Source organism: Cantharellus anzutake (genome assembly GCF_015039405.1).
Source record: "Cantharellus anzutake strain C23 chromosome Unknown EI90scaffold_70, whole genome shotgun sequence".
NCBI lineage: Eukaryota > Fungi > Basidiomycota > Agaricomycetes > Cantharellales > Hydnaceae > Cantharellus > Cantharellus anzutake.
Genome location: NW_024067020.1, coordinates 393,073 through 408,664, shown reverse-complemented (window position 1 = coordinate 408,664; position 15,592 = coordinate 393,073). Strand labels below are relative to the sequence as shown.

Sequence of the window (15,592 nt, the reverse complement as noted above, 5' to 3'; positions counted from 1 at the left end):
CAAACAAATAGGTTCGATCTCAATGCGCCTTTATTCTCGATTAGGTAACGACATGAATTTTTCCTGTTTCAGGTTGATCCTAGACGCAGCCCCCAGAAAAGCTACTCTCGTCGTCGAGCGCTTAGTCGATATTGGACAAACAGTAACAAAGGGTCTTCTATATATGCCACGCATCAAAAAGTGCCACACTTAACAGCTTTAAACCTCTGGATTTGAGGTGCCGACTTCGTGGTTACTCCTCAATGCTCATCAGTGATTAGATGCTTTGGAGTTTCAAATAGAAATGACCTTCTTCTAACCTTAATTCTATGAACTATACTAGTCCATATACGCTGACCATTGATGTTCATTGCCTTTGGATTCCGCCGACGACAAACGTACTACATATGTTTAGTTTTCCCTTTCTCCATCTGAAACGCTCTTTGGCATTGCTTTTCACCATCATCATGTATGGCTACCAACTGATCAGGTACGTCGTCTTCAGAACTTCCCCGTCAATGCCTCATGTCGGACACGCAGCGAAACACATACAACTTAAGGTCCGCCTTTCTTCCTATGCTTTCCCCTGTCTCCAGTTTTTCTTTCCCACGCACTTCCAATCTCACGAAGTGGGACTTACAAGTTTTAGTGTGGTCAAGTCGACAGCGCTTGGTGTTCGGTGCTGGGGCCGAGGGCCGACCTACAAATATCCAACCAATTGGCCTATGGCCTTCTGGTACCGCTGCCCGCGATCCAGTGCTTGACCAATTCCCCTCAATCTTGGCTGGTGTTGTACTTCGGTATTCATTCCCAGTACTACAGTTCATTACACTCCATTTGTCCGTTCAATAAACGAGTAACTCCACACCTTGTAGCTTTTTCCCTTTTGTACCCCACTTCGTCCATTGCAATCTACCTCAAGATCCTCACCCATCCCCGATCTCCGCTGTGAGCACTTACTGCCGTGCAATCAATTCTGCATGGCAAGTGTCATCTCCCTCATCTTACTGATCATTATACTACCTTGATAATACAACTAGGTCTAATTCGGCTTTAAGTCGGGCTCTTCCCCTTCCGCTTTTATTGCTCCATCTGCGTTGATGGGGATAATCACGGCGCGACGTTTGATCGGGGCGCCGTTTACGCGCGCTTGATATGAGGGCCGGGAGAGCGGCGAATTTGAAACTGGTATCCAAATTCGGTGTCTGTTCTCAGTTCCCACGACGCATGGCCCATTTGAACTTTTTTGATTCTGATCGTTCGAATTCGACTTTCTCCTCGCTTCGCCCAATCGATTCAAGTCTATCTAACGCCACGGGACCCGTCATCAAAAAACAGAAAATCAGAAACTCTGCATGCTCCGAATAGCCTCCGCCCCGCTCATAACACCTCTGCCGAACTCAATCTCTCCATCGGGCACCGCGGCCTCACCAAAGGATTTGGCATTTGAACAGCTGAAGGGTTCTAGAACTCAAAACTGTGAATTGAAGCCCTTATTCCATACGTTGATTGTTGTGGCCCAGCTATTTTATCGCCCGGCTGGGGCGAGCGGCGGTTGTCAATTGGGCGGTAGTTGCCCTGTCCGCTGCAGTTGGCCATACAAAAAAAATCGAGGGTGCGGGAGTTTGCTGTCATGCATGCATGCGTAATTCCCGTAACGTTTTCCCTGTTCTCGTTGCAATCAGCTGAAGAACGTTCGCCTTGCCAGCTGGCTCGGGTCGCCTCTTATTCTGAACGGGCGGGCCAGGAGTGCGTTACTCGAAAAAGAAAGGTCTAGCTAGCCCGGGTCGCTTCTTATTCTGGGGTGTGGAATGGGTAATGTGAATGAAGGCTCGCAACTAAGTTTTGCTGATCAATCAAATAACTATCGCAGTGTAATCTACTCGGGGTTCCGCATGCAACACCCTTCAATGTGCTATTAACGCGCGGGCCTCATGTGTGCATTGCAAAGCATGACAAATTTGAAGTGTCATAGAAAACGAACGCTATGGTTGCCGCCGAACGGTTCATCGTCAATAGGGAACAAAGGTCAGAAAAAGCTCCTAGCTGATACGATTTCTCTTCTCCCTGGACCTTCAGCATATACTTGAGGCGCAGCAATGGCCCATCTCATTTGAATCAGCCACGTTATGGGGATCGATCCGTTTATTTTTCGGGGAAATTACTCCTTTCTTACGGAAATGGAATTGGCAACGATCGTACGTCGTCTTCAACTGAATCAAACGTTTTGCCTGAGACAAACCGAAAACTACTGTAGAGCTCATATGTGTTCGGGTTCTCAGGTTTTGACCTAATTAGGTCATTGCTCTGAAACGTGCAGGTTTTCGAATTTCACATTAGCCAAGCCGCCTCGCAATCGCTCATGGGTAGGATCGTCTGTGTCCCCTCTCCTTTCCCTTCCGTGAGCCATGAATGTTGTGGGGATTATCTTGATTCTGAGACTTAACCTGTGCGCACAGGCTTTCAGGGAGACGGCCATTGTTGAGGGAGGAGTCTAGGTCCTAGTTCCCATGGCTTGTTCTATAGACTAGGCAATGGAATCTGATAGCGCATGACTCCCCAGATTGCCCTTAGGTTGGGTCCGCGAGCACGTACAAGTAAATCCCGCACTCGATTAGGTTCCCTCTCTGATTCTTCACATAGTCACTGACTACCTGGGAACCAGCCATAAGCAATTCCCCGGCTAACTGAACGCCGCCAAAGGAGGAATCGGTAGTGGCAAGGCATTTGAATGGGGTGCAATAACATTGCATTATGCAGTATGTGCGTGTTATGGCGTTCGGCCTTTCCGCCGCCGAGAATATTTCCCATTTGTTACATGAACTACGCCACTGGCGATCCTGTAGGGGGCATCAATGGCCAGCGTTTGGATGGACAATCTTTCCAAGGGGGGGAGGGGATTGTGGCGCGGGCACGGCATACACCACCTGGTCTCATGGAACCCATGTGTTCCCTGGTCTCAAATCCCTATTTCTGATTGTGTTTTTGTTCCCCTGAAGCGTGGACCTTCTGGACTCTTGCTGCAGCCTAGTGTCAATGAGGTAATGACCATATCAGGGTAACATGAATTCATTGAGTATGTCAATCATTCATTTTCAAAGTTAACCTAATCCGTCCCTCAGCATTTTTCACGGGAATTACAGCCGGGACTGGTCAGCAGGACCACGCAGCAACCGCTCTCGAACCCCCCCGTTATTTTTTCGCGAATAAGTCCGTGATTAATGTTCTTGCAGCCCCATACCTCCGACTCAGTGCATCACTGGCGTTTTACAACTGATGTTGTTCGACCTCGCAAGTTTTTTTTCCGTTCAGGCCTCAGCTAATTCCAAAAACACATGATTCTTGCGCCCTCTCCCTCCCTCTCCCCTCCTCCCCACATACTTCCGTAGAGAACAGCCGTCAGGCCAGTTCTTCGGCACGCGAACTGATGGCCTACGCCGCTTTCTACCGGGGAGGAGTCGTTGGGGAAGGATTCCTGATGCGGTGACGCAATACCTCTTCTTTCCACCCCTTTTAATCACGGATGACAGGTCCAAGCATCTCCCATGAGGGATTGGCAGGATTATTTCTAGTGGCCTGGTTTCCGTCTAGCAGTCGTAAATATCCCAAGTTCGCCCCGAAGATTCTCGACGTTTCGTATTTCACGGTGTGGGGGGCTTAAATGCCCCTAGTTGATTTAACAGCTGAACAGCATAATCTTGGATGTGAGACCAGAAAGTTAAAGAGCAGTCCGCCTTTGGAGGTTCCACCGTTGCTAGCTGGTTCTCAATTCCTCGGGACTCCTGTGCTATGATTTGTCGTATCATCTCGTCGAAAGAACGCCGAATTTCAATGGGGGAATAGTGAAGATCTTGCGACGCATTCTGCACAGTTGGCTGCCCCTGCATAGTTGATTGCAGGGTATTGGTCCAGGTGCACACAAAGGAAAATCGTCCAATTAAAAATGTGATAAAACAATAGACAGTTAGGTGTTACGGTCGATACATCGAAAGCAAAGAGGAAGAGAAATTGCACATGATAGCGACAAAAAGTCTTAATGAGCAGGTGAATGGGGGGGGACTAAAGCTACAGATACTGGGCAGAATCGTCGCAGTGCGTGAGGTGACCATGAATCATGAAGTTGCCGGAACCATAAAACATGTCCGTCCGATCAAGGTAACACTGACGAATCCCAGCCTACAGCCGCTTAAGACCTTTCTTTCGCTTCGACACACCACCTGGGCCAGTAACTGATCGCTTCAACGACTTCGTTGGTGCGACGTTCACCGCAGTCGTTGGGGCTGCGCCAGCATTGGCAATGGCGGCGGGCTGTAAAGGCCCGCTGCTCGGGGGTTTATTTCCCGAGGCGCTACTGTTCAGAGAAGCTACACTCGAGCTCGTAACAATAGTAGATGAAGATGAGGTTGTGGAGATTTTCGTGGTGCTGTTGTTGTTCGATGGAGAAAGCTGCAACGGCTCGGCGTGCTCCGGCGGAGCGAGATGCGCAATGAGCGTAGCAGACGTCTTCATTGACTTGACTGGTGTGATGTTGTTCGTCGGAGGGATGATCTCACGAGGAATAGGGGCTGGGATTGAGATCGCTGGTGGTGACCGGCTCGACGAGGCAGGATGTGCCGCTGATGGAAGTGAGTCGTTATGTGACATTGGTGCAGATGAGTTTGACGACGCTGAGGGTATATCAAACTCTGGGGGTCGTAACTTTGGCTTCGCGTGCACCTGAGTGATAAGCTTCGCGTGTTTGAAGTACTCGTCGTAATTTTCGAGGAGCAGCTTCCCTGCAGCCTCATCGAGGGCCGACTCCGCGTTAGGGTAAATAAGTAAACATTTGATCTGTAAATTGAGACACATCTCAACTATGCAACAACAAACGGAGTCAATGGGACTCACCGTAATCAGAATGTGTGCAATCCCATATTCTTTCTTCCAATCCTTCTTCAGAGTATTAACGCAGATTTCCCCCGACTTTGAGACGTTGGGATGGAATATACGGGTTATCATCGTGCCTATCAAACAAAACATTAGGACGCGTAAAAGGGGTTGAGTGCAACGAAAGGGGTGCATGCATTTTGGGGGAGCTGCGGGGAACTCTTCCGTAAATTGAAACCTTATCTTGAAATATCCTCCTTCATACGGTGTCCCCTCTATGAATCCGCCACACCACGCCAGGTAAATTAGCAATGCTTGACCTCCAACGTAAACAAACAAATAAGGCAAAACCACTGTCGTGTGAAGTTGATCGCCTGCGATACTCACCGGGGCCGGCCACGATACCAATGACATCGAGTATATCTTCATCGTTCGTGGCGATCCGTATGCCGTCAGGTGGAGAAGTTCGCAGGGTCGTGATTTCTTTCATAAGCCGGCGCATTGCGCCAGATGTTAAGGACTACATAGGAACACGCCTCAACAACAACCTTATAACAGTGAATATGAAGATTTATGGAACTGACCATACTGGGAGCACTTGTCGAAGCAAAACGAAGGCAAAACGTTACGGAGAAGAGGAGTTGTTGCTCGATGGGGTTGTTCACGGTACTTGCCGGAATGCTTACGTAATGACGCAATTATAACTGAATTGGTCGAGGAGGCAGTCTTCAGTGCTCGATCGAGGATTTGATGCTCATCTAACAAGGTTTAGAGCGCTCGGCGCTAATCCCATTTGTTTTGCAAGCGTCCTCGGGCTCCTCAGGCACAGATAAAAGGGTTGGACAATGAGTCAGACAGGCATGTTCTCTCCACTGAACGGAGTTGGATCGCCGCAAGTCAGCAAGGCAATGCACAGGGGATACTGAGTTCCACCCAGCTAGCTGTCAATGGATTGATGTAGAGCTGAACACAGGTCTCAGTTTCTAGCGGACCTGGACACCTCAATGCGAACTTCTGAGGGGAGTAGGAGAGACAAGCCACGATATCAATTGTCAGAAGTCTCACCGTTTCGTTATATGTTACATATTCTATATTGGTTTTTGATGAATCAACTCGTTGTTATTTTGCAATTTGATTATGCCATCCAGGAAGGCAGTCACTTGCTCGAGAGCATCATAACTTTTCCTGAAGTTGAATCCGAGTGCGGTTGGCCTGCGGCTTTCCCTCACCTTGAAGGAGAGTATTATGCTGAGAGACTTGAGGGTGGCATAACAGGGGAAGGGCTCATTGGCGGCGTCAGAACGAATCACCGTGGCAAGGCTATTTCCGAGAGAGATCATTGACTCTATTTCACGAGGTCGATACAATCTCCGAATGATTACCGGGCTCTTGCCACCAGCGAGTCCGACTTCCACATAATGGTTTTTCCGTTCATGGGGCACAGGCAGCCAATATAGTAGGCAAGCTTGGTGCATCACTCCTAGGTTATCGCGGTCAGTATGGCTACAACACTACAGCCCGAGGTGGCGGAGGTCGATGCAAGTAGAGATACAAATGACACAACCGCAGCCGCCTGTTAATCGGCGATGTTTTTAGCTCCACGTCTCCTCAAACCATCTCCCCTCCGATTCCATCTGTGTCATGTATGCTCTACTTTGGGCTTCCGTCCATTCACCTTCCCCTTCCAGTACTTTCCGGATGGCGAGACGTACAGCCGCAGGCATCTTATTCGAAGATCTACGATAGATCGAGTGAATACTGGGACAGTGCGAACAAGGGATACCTACCCGGAGAGATACACGTATGCCCTCCGTAAAATAATCCACTCCCGTATTAGTTCCCTGTCAACTGGGATTATATCCTGGACGTAGATTTTATTCTCCTGGATTGTTACGGTTATCCTAAGCACTCGGTTGAACGGTTGAACGGAGAGATTCTCAATTACCTGATCCCTCGAAAAGGCAAGTCGCAATCGTAAGTGTCCATTCGCAACATATCCCTCTAGCTCCTCTCGATAGAGGTAGTCAGCTGATGCGGACCTGCATCCAAAGTAAAGTAGATTATCTGGATTACTCATCAGTTTGTCGGAACCACCAAACGGGCGTCGGCTGCCCACCATATTGACCCTCATCTATTCTATGCTGAATAATCGCCCTCAGTGGAGCAAGCCCAGTCCCAGGGCCAATGAGTATCACTGGGGACGACTCCTTCCTGTTTGGAAGCACAATGTTTCCTTGTTGGAACGCAAATGACACTTTGTCACCTGTCACACGAGACGTATATCAAAGGAATATTCCTGCTAAACGACATGACGCACCAATTTGCAAACGACTGAGCCAAGTGGAACACAGTCCCCGACGAATTACCTTTAATGAAAGACTCCTGTAACGCACGATTGCTACAGTGAGCTGCACCCTCCCTGGAAACACCTAATGGGAATTAGGCAGGGGAACGGGCGATAGGTTGTTAACATACTTGGGATGAGTTTGATATGGAGAATTTCCTAGGGCGGATGGTAGGGAAAATATCGAGAACGTATTCGATTGGTATCATTGTCGACTTGAAGTCTGCCAAAACTTCAAGGATTGTACGCCGCGGGCGCTGGGCGTATTCAAACAAGTCATCCTTAAAGTATCGCAGTTCAGAAGGGAAGCGCATGATATAGAGAACCGGTCTACTCACCTGACCCTCACTTGACGAGAATTCTTTCAGCCTATCTAGTTCTCTCTCATCGGAGGTGTATTCCCGGCAGGCTTCAAAAAAAGAGCGTCGAGGAACAGATGCGATATCAATGTGCCCAAGGAGCAAGTCTCTCAAGGAGGAACGTTTTGGTAAGGATGTTGGTAGGAAGTCATCTGGAAGCGTCGCCGTGCGTTGACCGGTAAGCAACCCCGCGAGGAGCCGGTGGATTGACATACCCTCATCGTCTTGCACTACCTCAAACATTGCATCTGCGTGATCTTTCCAACGCATCCGGGAGAGGAGGTAATCAACATCAGAGGGTTCGTTCTGTGGCCGCAACGTAATGACATCTCCAGGCTGGAAGCTACGTTAGCGTTAGCAGCCGAATACCATTTCATGCCTTAGATACTGACTTGTTGTGTGCGTTTTGGATCTCCAGTTCAACGTGCCTCACGTCTTGATACCAATCGCTCCGAGTAATACGTTTGTTCTCAATCACACGCGCGCGGACGTCAGCTGGAGCTTCTGAGCACGATCTTGAAATATCCAAAAATTCTTCACCAGATGGACAAGGAAGAAGACGTGCTTTATGAGCCTTGATGTACACCGACGGGGAAGAAGCCTCAGCGGAGTGGTCGTACAATTCGTTTAGTCTCTTGAGCAGGTCATCAAGCCAGGGATCGAGCGTGCCATATATGCTATGGAACCTACATAAGGGCGGAAAGAAGCACATTCGGGAAGCAAACGAACCCCAAATAATGCTGTTCATCTGCATCCGCGCGGGGAAGTATGGCATGAGCTCCGAGGGAAAGTAGACGACGATAAAGCCTCTTTGTCGCCCAGCAAAATCGTTCATAAGATGAATCCCCGAGACCAAAGACAGCTATATCCAGATGCTCAAACATATCAGGCGTGAGATCAACCCTAAGCAGTTGTTTCCAAAAGGATGTCATCTCGTGCGGTTCATCGCCGTTGCCGGTAGTGGAGCAGACGAATATTACAACGTCTTCTTCCAGTAGCCCTGACTGAAACTTCTTAAGGCTCCCGGAAGCCCTCGTATCCGATGACACGCACTGGCGAATATCCATCCAGTGAGGCAATTCTTGCACGAAAACCTGACCTGCGTAGCAATCTTCCTATCCGTTCAGCCACGTCCTGGGATGTACCCGTCTCAGTGGCGAACAGAATGAGGATAGAGGAAGAGTCTAGTCCGTTTTGCGCGGCCATCGCATGGGGATAGACCTAACTTATTCGGGTGACTGGCTTTGAGAGTCAGATGAGGGAACCATCACCGATCGGTCACGTCACGCAACTTCCTAATTCGGCTCATGTCTACAGATCATTTACATGTACAACATATCATAGCTTGGCCCTCACGGGCACAGTCCCAACTCCCTTACACAATGTTTGAGTAGGGACTCTAATGGGGGTTGTTCGTAGCATTCAGTAAGAGTTCGAGGAATAGGTTGATGAACCAACTGACCGTCGCTTCGGCGCGACACCATGCTCTATCGCTTGGATCCACAGTGCCACATATCTTGAGTATATTCTAGATAAGAGGATTCCCTGGAGATGAAAAGGCTCAGTTTCTATCTTGGAATGGTGATAGGATACCTACACCGCCGATGTACCAAAACCTGGTGGGTGAAGAATGAATGCGATTGATGGACCAGTTTGGACAACTTACCCTGGGAAACCAGAATGCGTCCAAACACCATATATGTCACTATCAGGCTTCATTTCCCAAGCTGCAGCTGTCTGGTCAGCTATGTGACTACCAAAGATCTTACGACAAGTCTCGAGCATTGATTTATAGCCTATGACGGGAAAGGTTCAGAGCGAGGCCCAGGAACAAAGCACCTGCGCACCCGTCGCTAGCACGACGACGTCGGCCTCAAGAAAACTCCCATCCGTCAATCTAAGCCCGTTTTCCTCGAAGCTTTGGACTTGTCCTTGCTTTACTTTCACGTCTCTCCTGATGATCAAGGACGAGCAGCCGACATCAACGTAGTGACCCTGCATGAGGAATAACCGTTAGACGTTTCAATTGTATAATTAAGATCGCACACTGACCCCCGAGAACCGGAAGTACTGATACAGTAGTCCGGGGCTCCCCTTTCCTCTTAGTTTGAAGCCAACTCGTTCAAGGCCAGCGAGCAGTTCTTTGTCCTCCTCGTTGATTGCCGCATGCGTCATCACTGCATATGGTTCAAACGCCTTGTAAGGGAACGAAATCACGCTTAAATCTACTTCCTGGACGAGCATTATGCGGGATTCACAAGTCGAATTCGAAAGTCAATCCCCTACCTCTGTGGGTGGGCCACCTTCTCGATAACCCGCGGCGTACTGAAGTTTTGGGATACCTACGTCTCTACTGACCACAGCCGTTGCCGAACGCTGTATCATAGTCACATGGGTAGCCCCTTTGCTATAGAAGTCATGGGCAATATCGTGTGCTACGAGGGGGAGATCTTGTTGTGGGCTCGGGAAACGGTGACTCCGTGTCATTGGGACACTTACCGGAGTTGCCACAGCCAATAATTACGGCCTTCTTGCCTTTCCACATTGCTCCGCCATCGTGGGCACTTGAGTGGCGGATACTGCCTGTGAAAAGTCCTTCCCCCTTGAAGCTAGGAACATTCGGTTCCCCTCTATTACGGCCTGGGTTAGTATTCGCACGAGGTGTGTTATCATTGGACCAACGCATGACCAGTTGCTTGAACAAGATGCTTGCACTTCATTTTTCGAATCGACCCATCCCCTTTTCGTATAGTGAGAGTCCATGTCCCACATTCTTCGTCGTAAAACGTTGAATTAGGCTCAATCGTGGATTTCAACCACTACCAGGAAATTTTAATCCTTGTTCATCTCATTTTGTGGGGAGGATGTACCACATTCAGCTCCATGATGCTCGCAAAAGACTCCATCCAATTAGCAACCCTAGTATACCGATAAGCCCAGGGCATAAAGTAGAGGGAGATATCACATACTTATCTTTCGACAGAAACACCGGCCAATCATCGGGGTAAGGTAGGAACGGAAATACGTTACCCCAGAGAGCATCATGGAGGACAAGCGAGTGATATCTTTTCCTCCATGAATCTCCCAGTCGTTCCTGTTTATCAACAATCAGGGTCACGATACCCAGGCGGCGCAGTCTCGCTGCAAGCATGAGGCTTGAGTGACCTGCACCAATGATGATAACCGTTGGATTTGGGTAAGGGGAATCGGGGGTAAAGGAGGATAAGGATTGGCGCTCCTCAAGCCAGTTGAGAGATGGGCGCGTAGGGCCGCGTTTGAAGCCAATTGGACGGTTGGGCCCCACGAGAGGACCATGATCTTTGAGTTGGTGCAGAGCCAGCGACAATGTCAAGGCACAGAAAATTCCAGTAGTAGTATCCGGAAGAATCCTCGCTACGCCTTCTCCAAGGGAGGTGGGGGTTTCGAAAACAAAAAATCCTCTGAGCACAGAAATGGTCATGGTCACAACAGAACCTCTTTGATTGGGCTGGAAGAAACTGACTGAATCCAGTTTCCCGTGGCGTTGAAGAGCGGTGGAGTTTTCTTATCATCTACTTTGATTGTCTTGGGATCGATGCCCGGCAGCCCTTTCCGAGCGCGGAAAAATTCCTCGAGTGAATCTCTTGAAACAGACCTCAGATCCCAGTCACAGATAAGAAGGCTGACCCGAGACGTCTCAGTTGTGTCTCTTCGACAGGCATGGAACGAGTCCTCACTCGCGAAGATAACCATTGGGGAGGAATAGGTCCACGAATCCAATAACGTTACGAGTTTCAAACGAGTTTCTAAGTCGAGTTAGGAAACCATCAAACGTCAATTCCGCTGATTGCGAAACAGGAATCATGTTGGCACGCGTCAGAGCGCAGAAATTTGTTTCGGAGGGTGGGGGTTGCGTGCAGAGCACAAAGGGTCAGTCTTTCTATCCATCATAAGAACACAAAAGGGCCGATGATCCCCCGAAGGGTAACACGCTTCCTACATCGCAGGAGCGAGTCCGTGGCACAAGTGCCAACGAATTGCACGTGTACAATTAAAACGAATCGGTCAAACACAGCGGTCTAATCACACGCGGCGTTCTAATTAAGCGGGCCCCGTCCTGTTCCCACCAAACATGCGCGCAACGACGCTCCGCGCAATAATTTACAGCGAATTGATTCGGAGTTTGTGCCGGGAAGGGTCCAGCTTCTGCTAATGAAGAGGTGTTGAGGAGGGAAACCGCACCAACAAGATGGGACTGTACTAGGAGAGCATCGCATTGGCAAAGGGGCTTGCAGGAACTGGAAACTACTCGGATTAATTTCAGGGCAAGGAGAAAGTGGGACCGCAATTATCAATAGAGAAGGCCACATAAACTATGTAAAGGAGCTACCTTTTGCAAGGTGGCTGTATAACATATGCATAACCATAAGTTTAGTCGCGTGTTGTGTGAAGCATTGTAGAGTCTTCCGTGGCCAATATTATGCAGTAAAATCTCGACGTTGAAATTATGTCACTCACCCTCCCCTTTTGCCATTTATTATTCATTTCTGCTTACGCTTTTCCTTCCTCTTTCCCTTTTTGTCCTCTTCCTTCAAAGTTATTCGCGCGTGCTTGGTTGTGATGGAATTTCGCTTCTCACCGTATTCTCCCCCTTTTCTTTATCACACTCAGGATTTTCCAGTCACAGACAAATGATCATTGTCAACTTCGGTCCCCTATAAGCTATGCCCCATCGACTTGCAAACTATGGGTCATCCCACAAACCTGTTACTGAGAATCATACGCATTTGTATACCTCGCAAGCGGCGATAAGTGCTGTTGTTTGCCTACTTCACACACACACACACGCATGGGCCTCACCCCTGTCGCCAACTTGGCTGCTCGATCAAATGTTGTCTCTATCCACATATGCATCCTTCCGTCTCGTACTTGCGATCTGTTGTCTTATGTGCTCCGGTGGCATATCACCCTCACTCGCACTTGTGCGAACTCAAATTCTTGACCACCACCATCATGACACGCCACTCTACCCTCCTACTTGTATGTGTGTGCCATGCTACAACTAACATTCGGATAGATTCTCGAGTGAGCCAGTGCTCTCACATCTGCAAGTGCCAATTGGGAACCACCTAGATCCGTTGGGGATGTAACGACCTCTTCTTCATTGAAACTTTCCAGTGGTCGTGGGACAAGATGGTGGGCTAGTGTGAGTTAACATACAGGGAAAACAGTATGGTCACTCCAGTATACATTTCCTCCACCGATATCCCCTTGGACGATCATTGTTCTCTCAACCAGACATCTCAAAACCATCAATCCCCATGCAGGATGGGTTACCAGGATATCGGCAAGAATGATTTTTGCCCCTATCCCTATCCATCGAAATGGGTGTTAAATAATATGTCATCAGTGTGGATCGGTTCAGAGAATGGAAAACGGGAAAGTTGAATGGTTGTATGTCGCCGATCAAGTTCACCTGGTGGCTCGTACCTTTGTGGCTCTCAGAGTACTTTGCTGTGAAACGGATCACCACTGTTCCTATCTCCAACGATTCCAAAGCCATTAGTAAGGAAAGAGAGAGAGACGGTGGAAAAGAAAGAAGATATAGTTGCTCACCCATGTGCTAAACTGTGTATCCCAAGAGAGTGCAAGTGCAGAGTCGGGTGAAGCACCGCGGACATAGTTTCGAACTGAACTCGAAACAGTTGTGCTGCATATGCATGGCAATTGAACATTGAACCAACGAAGAAGAATGTGTGGTGATCGTGATCGATCGAATAATCTTCAAATCAAGAACTCTTGTTGGCCGAATTATTTGGTTGTTCAATGATGTGGAAGTCTGTTTCTGGCTGTTTCGGGAATAGATTAGAGTCGAACTCGCTGTAATCTCAATATAAAATTGGTCTTCATAGATCAGAGGATGAATTGTTCTATTAAGAGGGGAACGGAAAAAAAAGAAACAAGATGAGGTGCGAACGCCATGCTGAGCTCTCACGCTCAAAGCGAGCGTATTCGAGCACGGGATAAATCGGTGCTGACAAGGCAGCTACAGGCATCATCGTCATATTGAGTACACCAGGTTCTCAACTACACGTCGTGGAGTGACATTTACAAGGCTAAACTCACAGGAACCTTCCCTTGTGGCTCAATGTCACCAAAGATAACACGAGCCACAGCCTTGAGTGCTGAACATGTGAAATCAAAGGATGCGAGATATGCCAATTCTAGCTGCAAATCCTGCGAGGCCAGGCGGGTCTGTAGGCTCGGAATATCATACGGAGCATAGGTACTGACAACATAGACAGATCGTGAAAGAATGCCATCAGCTTGATTTCTCTGCAAATGACGGATGAGAGCTTCGAAGTAATCCAACTGCCACGCACTGTGATGTGCGTTCCGAATTGCAAAAATGATTGTCGTTGCCTGGTGAGCCAACGCCAGCGCCGGACAAGAGCTAGCTTCCGCCGTAAGAAGGGGAGCGTCCTCTGCCATGTATAGCTCATGATGGAACGATGACGCGGACAGTTGGTCGGCCTTGTCAGAAACGTACGCTGCAAAGGCTTCATATGACGGCCCAGCTGCATTTCGTACTCTCCCATCCGAGGTGCGAACAATATTCTCAGCATCGTCAATTGCACGGTTGAGAACTTCCATAGCAGGGGTGAAAAGAATAATGCTGGTCTGAGTTTCCAGTCTCCTTGACCTGGAGAGATGAGAGATGGGTACGAAATTACTCGGGCCATGAACCACAGTTACGGCTAGGTTGTGCGCCTCGAGGCTTAAAATTTGGTTCTGACCTTTGAGAGTCGCCAGTTCCTCGAAATTTGTCTCAACAATCGCGTCGCCCCAGCTGCCAGCAAACGATTCCTTCAATTTATCCACCCTGGCATCGCTCGCATCTAACATATCCTCCATCAGCTCCGCATTCTCGAATGCCTTCCAAACCTCCTTCACTGCACCCACGTGTTTCTCAAAAGTATGACATATCATGACGATATCTGCACCAGCTTGAAGAGCCTGCACAGCACCTCTCTCAACGCCAACCGTTCCAGCAATTGCATCCATTTCAAGGCAATCGGTGACAACGGCGCCGGAGTAGCCAAGCTGCATGCGAAGAACCTCGGTTGTAATCTTATGTGAAAGGGAAGCCGGTTCATCGGAGCCTATGATAAAAGGAAGAGCTATGTGAGCCGTCATGATGCTCGCAACTGGGGGTTCTGCATGGATGAGAGCTTTGAAAGGGACGAGCTCGAGTGAATAGAGGTCATCAAGTGATTTTGGGATCTTTGGGAGGTCAAGATGAGAGTCTACATGGGTGCCCCCATGCCCCGGAAAATGTTTCAGGGTGGGTGCGATCCCTGACAAAGTTAATCCTCGGGAAGCAGTTCGGACAAACTCGGAAACGTTGTAAGGATCGTCACCAAATGACCGCACCCCAATAACGGGATTCCGCGCATCAGAGTTCACATCCGCAACGGGAGAGTAACACCAATTGAGACCAGCCAACTTCATTTCTGCGGCTGTGGCATGATAGACTGTTTGGACAAGTTCTGGCGAGCCCGTCGCAGCGAGAGCCATAGCCCCTGGGAATAGAGTCCCTCCATTCGGGGCTTCCGTCGAGAAAGCAGAAACAAGACCGTTTTCTTGGTCCATGCCAATCATCAGTGGGCGAGCATGACCTGCGTCACGCGCCAGACGCTGAAGCGAATTGATGAGTTTCCGGAGCTGAGGAATATCTGCTCGCGCCCCAGGAGGTAAGGACATGGCATAGCTAAAGATGACCGGACAAACCTTTGACATTCCTCTTCATAAGGATAATATTCCCAACATGATACTCGCGGATAAGTGCCGTGACATTTGCATCGATCTCATAACCGTGAAAACCTAACACGAAGTGTTGGCCGATTCGCCTCTTCAGGTCCTCACTTAGCGCAACTCTTGGGAAAACTTGGGGGAGAGCAGCCATGGAGTAGGAGTAAAGTAGGAAGCCATATTACGTGCAAGAAGTTCGTGTGGCTGCGACACTTGGACTCCCACGGGGAGGCGCTGCACCTGACCGCAGTCA

General features: G+C 48.9%; 6 protein-coding genes across 6 annotated transcripts; 2 read left to right on the top strand and 4 right to left on the bottom strand.

Moving 5' to 3' along the window:
* Positions 1 to 164: 164 nt before the first annotated feature.
* Positions 165 to 1,129, top strand: EI90DRAFT_2478227 (uncharacterized protein). The gene is made up of 5 exons (XM_039053092.1): positions 165 to 252; positions 323 to 469; positions 540 to 792; positions 855 to 927; positions 1,020 to 1,129. Exons 2-5 carry the CDS (start codon positions 387 to 389, stop codon positions 1,034 to 1,036), a joined length of 426 nt encoding a protein of 141 aa, XP_038910969.1. The 5' UTR covers positions 165 to 252; positions 323 to 386; the 3' UTR covers positions 1,037 to 1,129.
* Positions 1,130 to 4,175: 3,046 nt separating this feature from the next.
* EI90DRAFT_2477158 (ubiquitin-conjugating enzyme/RWD-like protein) lies at positions 4,176 to 5,609 on the bottom strand. The gene is made up of 7 exons (XM_039053090.1): position 5,609; positions 5,430 to 5,549; positions 5,233 to 5,365; positions 5,043 to 5,120; positions 4,867 to 4,982; positions 4,696 to 4,809; positions 4,176 to 4,595 (listed from the first exon to the last, which is right to left on the bottom strand). The coding sequence occupies exons 2-7, from the start codon at positions 5,430 to 5,432 to the stop codon at positions 4,485 to 4,487; spliced, it is 555 nt and encodes a 184-aa protein (XP_038910968.1). The 5' UTR covers positions 5,433 to 5,549; position 5,609; the 3' UTR covers positions 4,176 to 4,484.
* An 828-nt stretch (positions 5,610 to 6,437) lies between these two features.
* Positions 6,438 to 8,754, bottom strand: EI90DRAFT_2936787 (riboflavin synthase domain-like protein; the record flags this gene model as incomplete). The annotated part of the gene is made up of 11 exons (XM_039055166.1): positions 6,438 to 6,582; positions 6,633 to 6,724; positions 6,773 to 6,909; positions 6,962 to 7,108; positions 7,163 to 7,274; positions 7,321 to 7,470; positions 7,528 to 7,700; positions 7,764 to 7,891; positions 7,941 to 8,225; positions 8,278 to 8,552; positions 8,602 to 8,754. 11 exons carry the CDS (start codon positions 8,752 to 8,754, stop codon positions 6,438 to 6,440), a joined length of 1,797 nt encoding a protein of 598 aa, XP_038910967.1.
* A 73-nt stretch (positions 8,755 to 8,827) lies between these two features.
* EI90DRAFT_3157735 (uncharacterized protein) lies at positions 8,828 to 11,834 on the bottom strand. The gene is made up of 14 exons (XM_039066135.1): positions 11,789 to 11,834; positions 11,265 to 11,736; positions 11,051 to 11,209; positions 10,518 to 10,988; positions 10,419 to 10,467; positions 10,231 to 10,367; positions 10,048 to 10,178; positions 9,835 to 9,983; positions 9,601 to 9,780; positions 9,396 to 9,543; positions 9,215 to 9,344; positions 9,146 to 9,164; positions 9,011 to 9,093; positions 8,828 to 8,947 (listed from the first exon to the last, which is right to left on the bottom strand). Exons 2-14 carry the CDS (start codon positions 11,390 to 11,392, stop codon positions 8,887 to 8,889), a joined length of 1,845 nt encoding a protein of 614 aa, XP_038910966.1. The 5' UTR covers positions 11,393 to 11,736; positions 11,789 to 11,834; the 3' UTR covers positions 8,828 to 8,886.
* A 287-nt stretch (positions 11,835 to 12,121) lies between these two features.
* On the top strand, positions 12,122 to 13,082 carry EI90DRAFT_3077819 (uncharacterized protein). Its single transcript, XM_039061744.1, has one exon. It carries the CDS (start codon positions 12,252 to 12,254, stop codon positions 12,591 to 12,593), a length of 342 nt encoding a protein of 113 aa, XP_038910965.1. The 5' UTR covers positions 12,122 to 12,251; the 3' UTR covers positions 12,594 to 13,082.
* A 553-nt stretch (positions 13,083 to 13,635) lies between these two features.
* Positions 13,636 to 15,560, bottom strand: EI90DRAFT_3157734 (glycoside hydrolase; the record flags this gene model as incomplete). Its single annotated transcript, XM_039066134.1, has 2 exons — positions 15,319 to 15,560; positions 13,636 to 15,263 (listed from the first exon to the last, which is right to left on the bottom strand). Exons 1-2 carry the CDS (start codon positions 15,491 to 15,493, stop codon positions 13,636 to 13,638), a joined length of 1,803 nt encoding a protein of 600 aa, XP_038910964.1. The 5' UTR covers positions 15,494 to 15,560.
* Between the last annotated feature and the right edge of the window lie 32 nt (positions 15,561 to 15,592).

What these genes read in the sequence shown, in the direction of transcription:
- EI90DRAFT_2478227 (XM_039053092.1), top strand. Translation starts at nt 387, where the DNA reads ATGTTTAGTTTTCCCTTTCTCCATCTGAAACGCTCTTTGGCATTGCTT. An exon ending in TATGGCTACCAACTGATCAG is followed by an intron (nt 470 to 539) that starts GTACGTCGTCTT and finishes ATACAACTTAAG; the next exon opens with GTCCGCCTTTCTTCCTATGC. An exon ending in TACTTCGGTATTCATTCCCA is followed by an intron (nt 793 to 854) that starts GTACTACAGTTC and finishes CACACCTTGTAG; the next exon opens with CTTTTTCCCTTTTGTACCCC.
- EI90DRAFT_3077819 (XM_039061744.1), top strand. Translation starts at nt 12,252, where the DNA reads ATGCCCCATCGACTTGCAAACTATGGGTCATCCCACAAACCTGTTACT.
- EI90DRAFT_3157735 (XM_039066135.1), bottom strand. Translation starts at nt 11,392, where the DNA reads ATGATTCCTGTTTCGCAATCAGCGGAATTGACGTTTGATGGTTTCCTA. An exon ending in GCCACGGGAAACTGGATTCA is followed by an intron (nt 10,989 to 11,050) that starts GTCAGTTTCTTC and finishes TTCTGTGCTCAG; the next exon opens with AGGATTTTTTGTTTTCGAAA. An exon ending in GCATCATGGAGCTGAATGTG is followed by an intron (nt 10,368 to 10,418) that starts GTACATCCTCCC and finishes ATTTCCTGGTAG; the next exon opens with TGGTTGAAATCCACGATTGA.
- EI90DRAFT_2477158 (XM_039053090.1), bottom strand. An exon ending in TTGCACACATTCTGATTACG is followed by an intron (nt 4,810 to 4,866) that starts GTGAGTCCCATT and finishes CTCAATTTACAG; the next exon opens with ATCAAATGTTTACTTATTTA. An exon ending in ACGCGAAGCTTATCACTCAG is followed by an intron (nt 4,596 to 4,695) that starts GTGCACGCGAAG and finishes CACTTCCATCAG; the next exon opens with CGGCACATCCTGCCTCGTCG.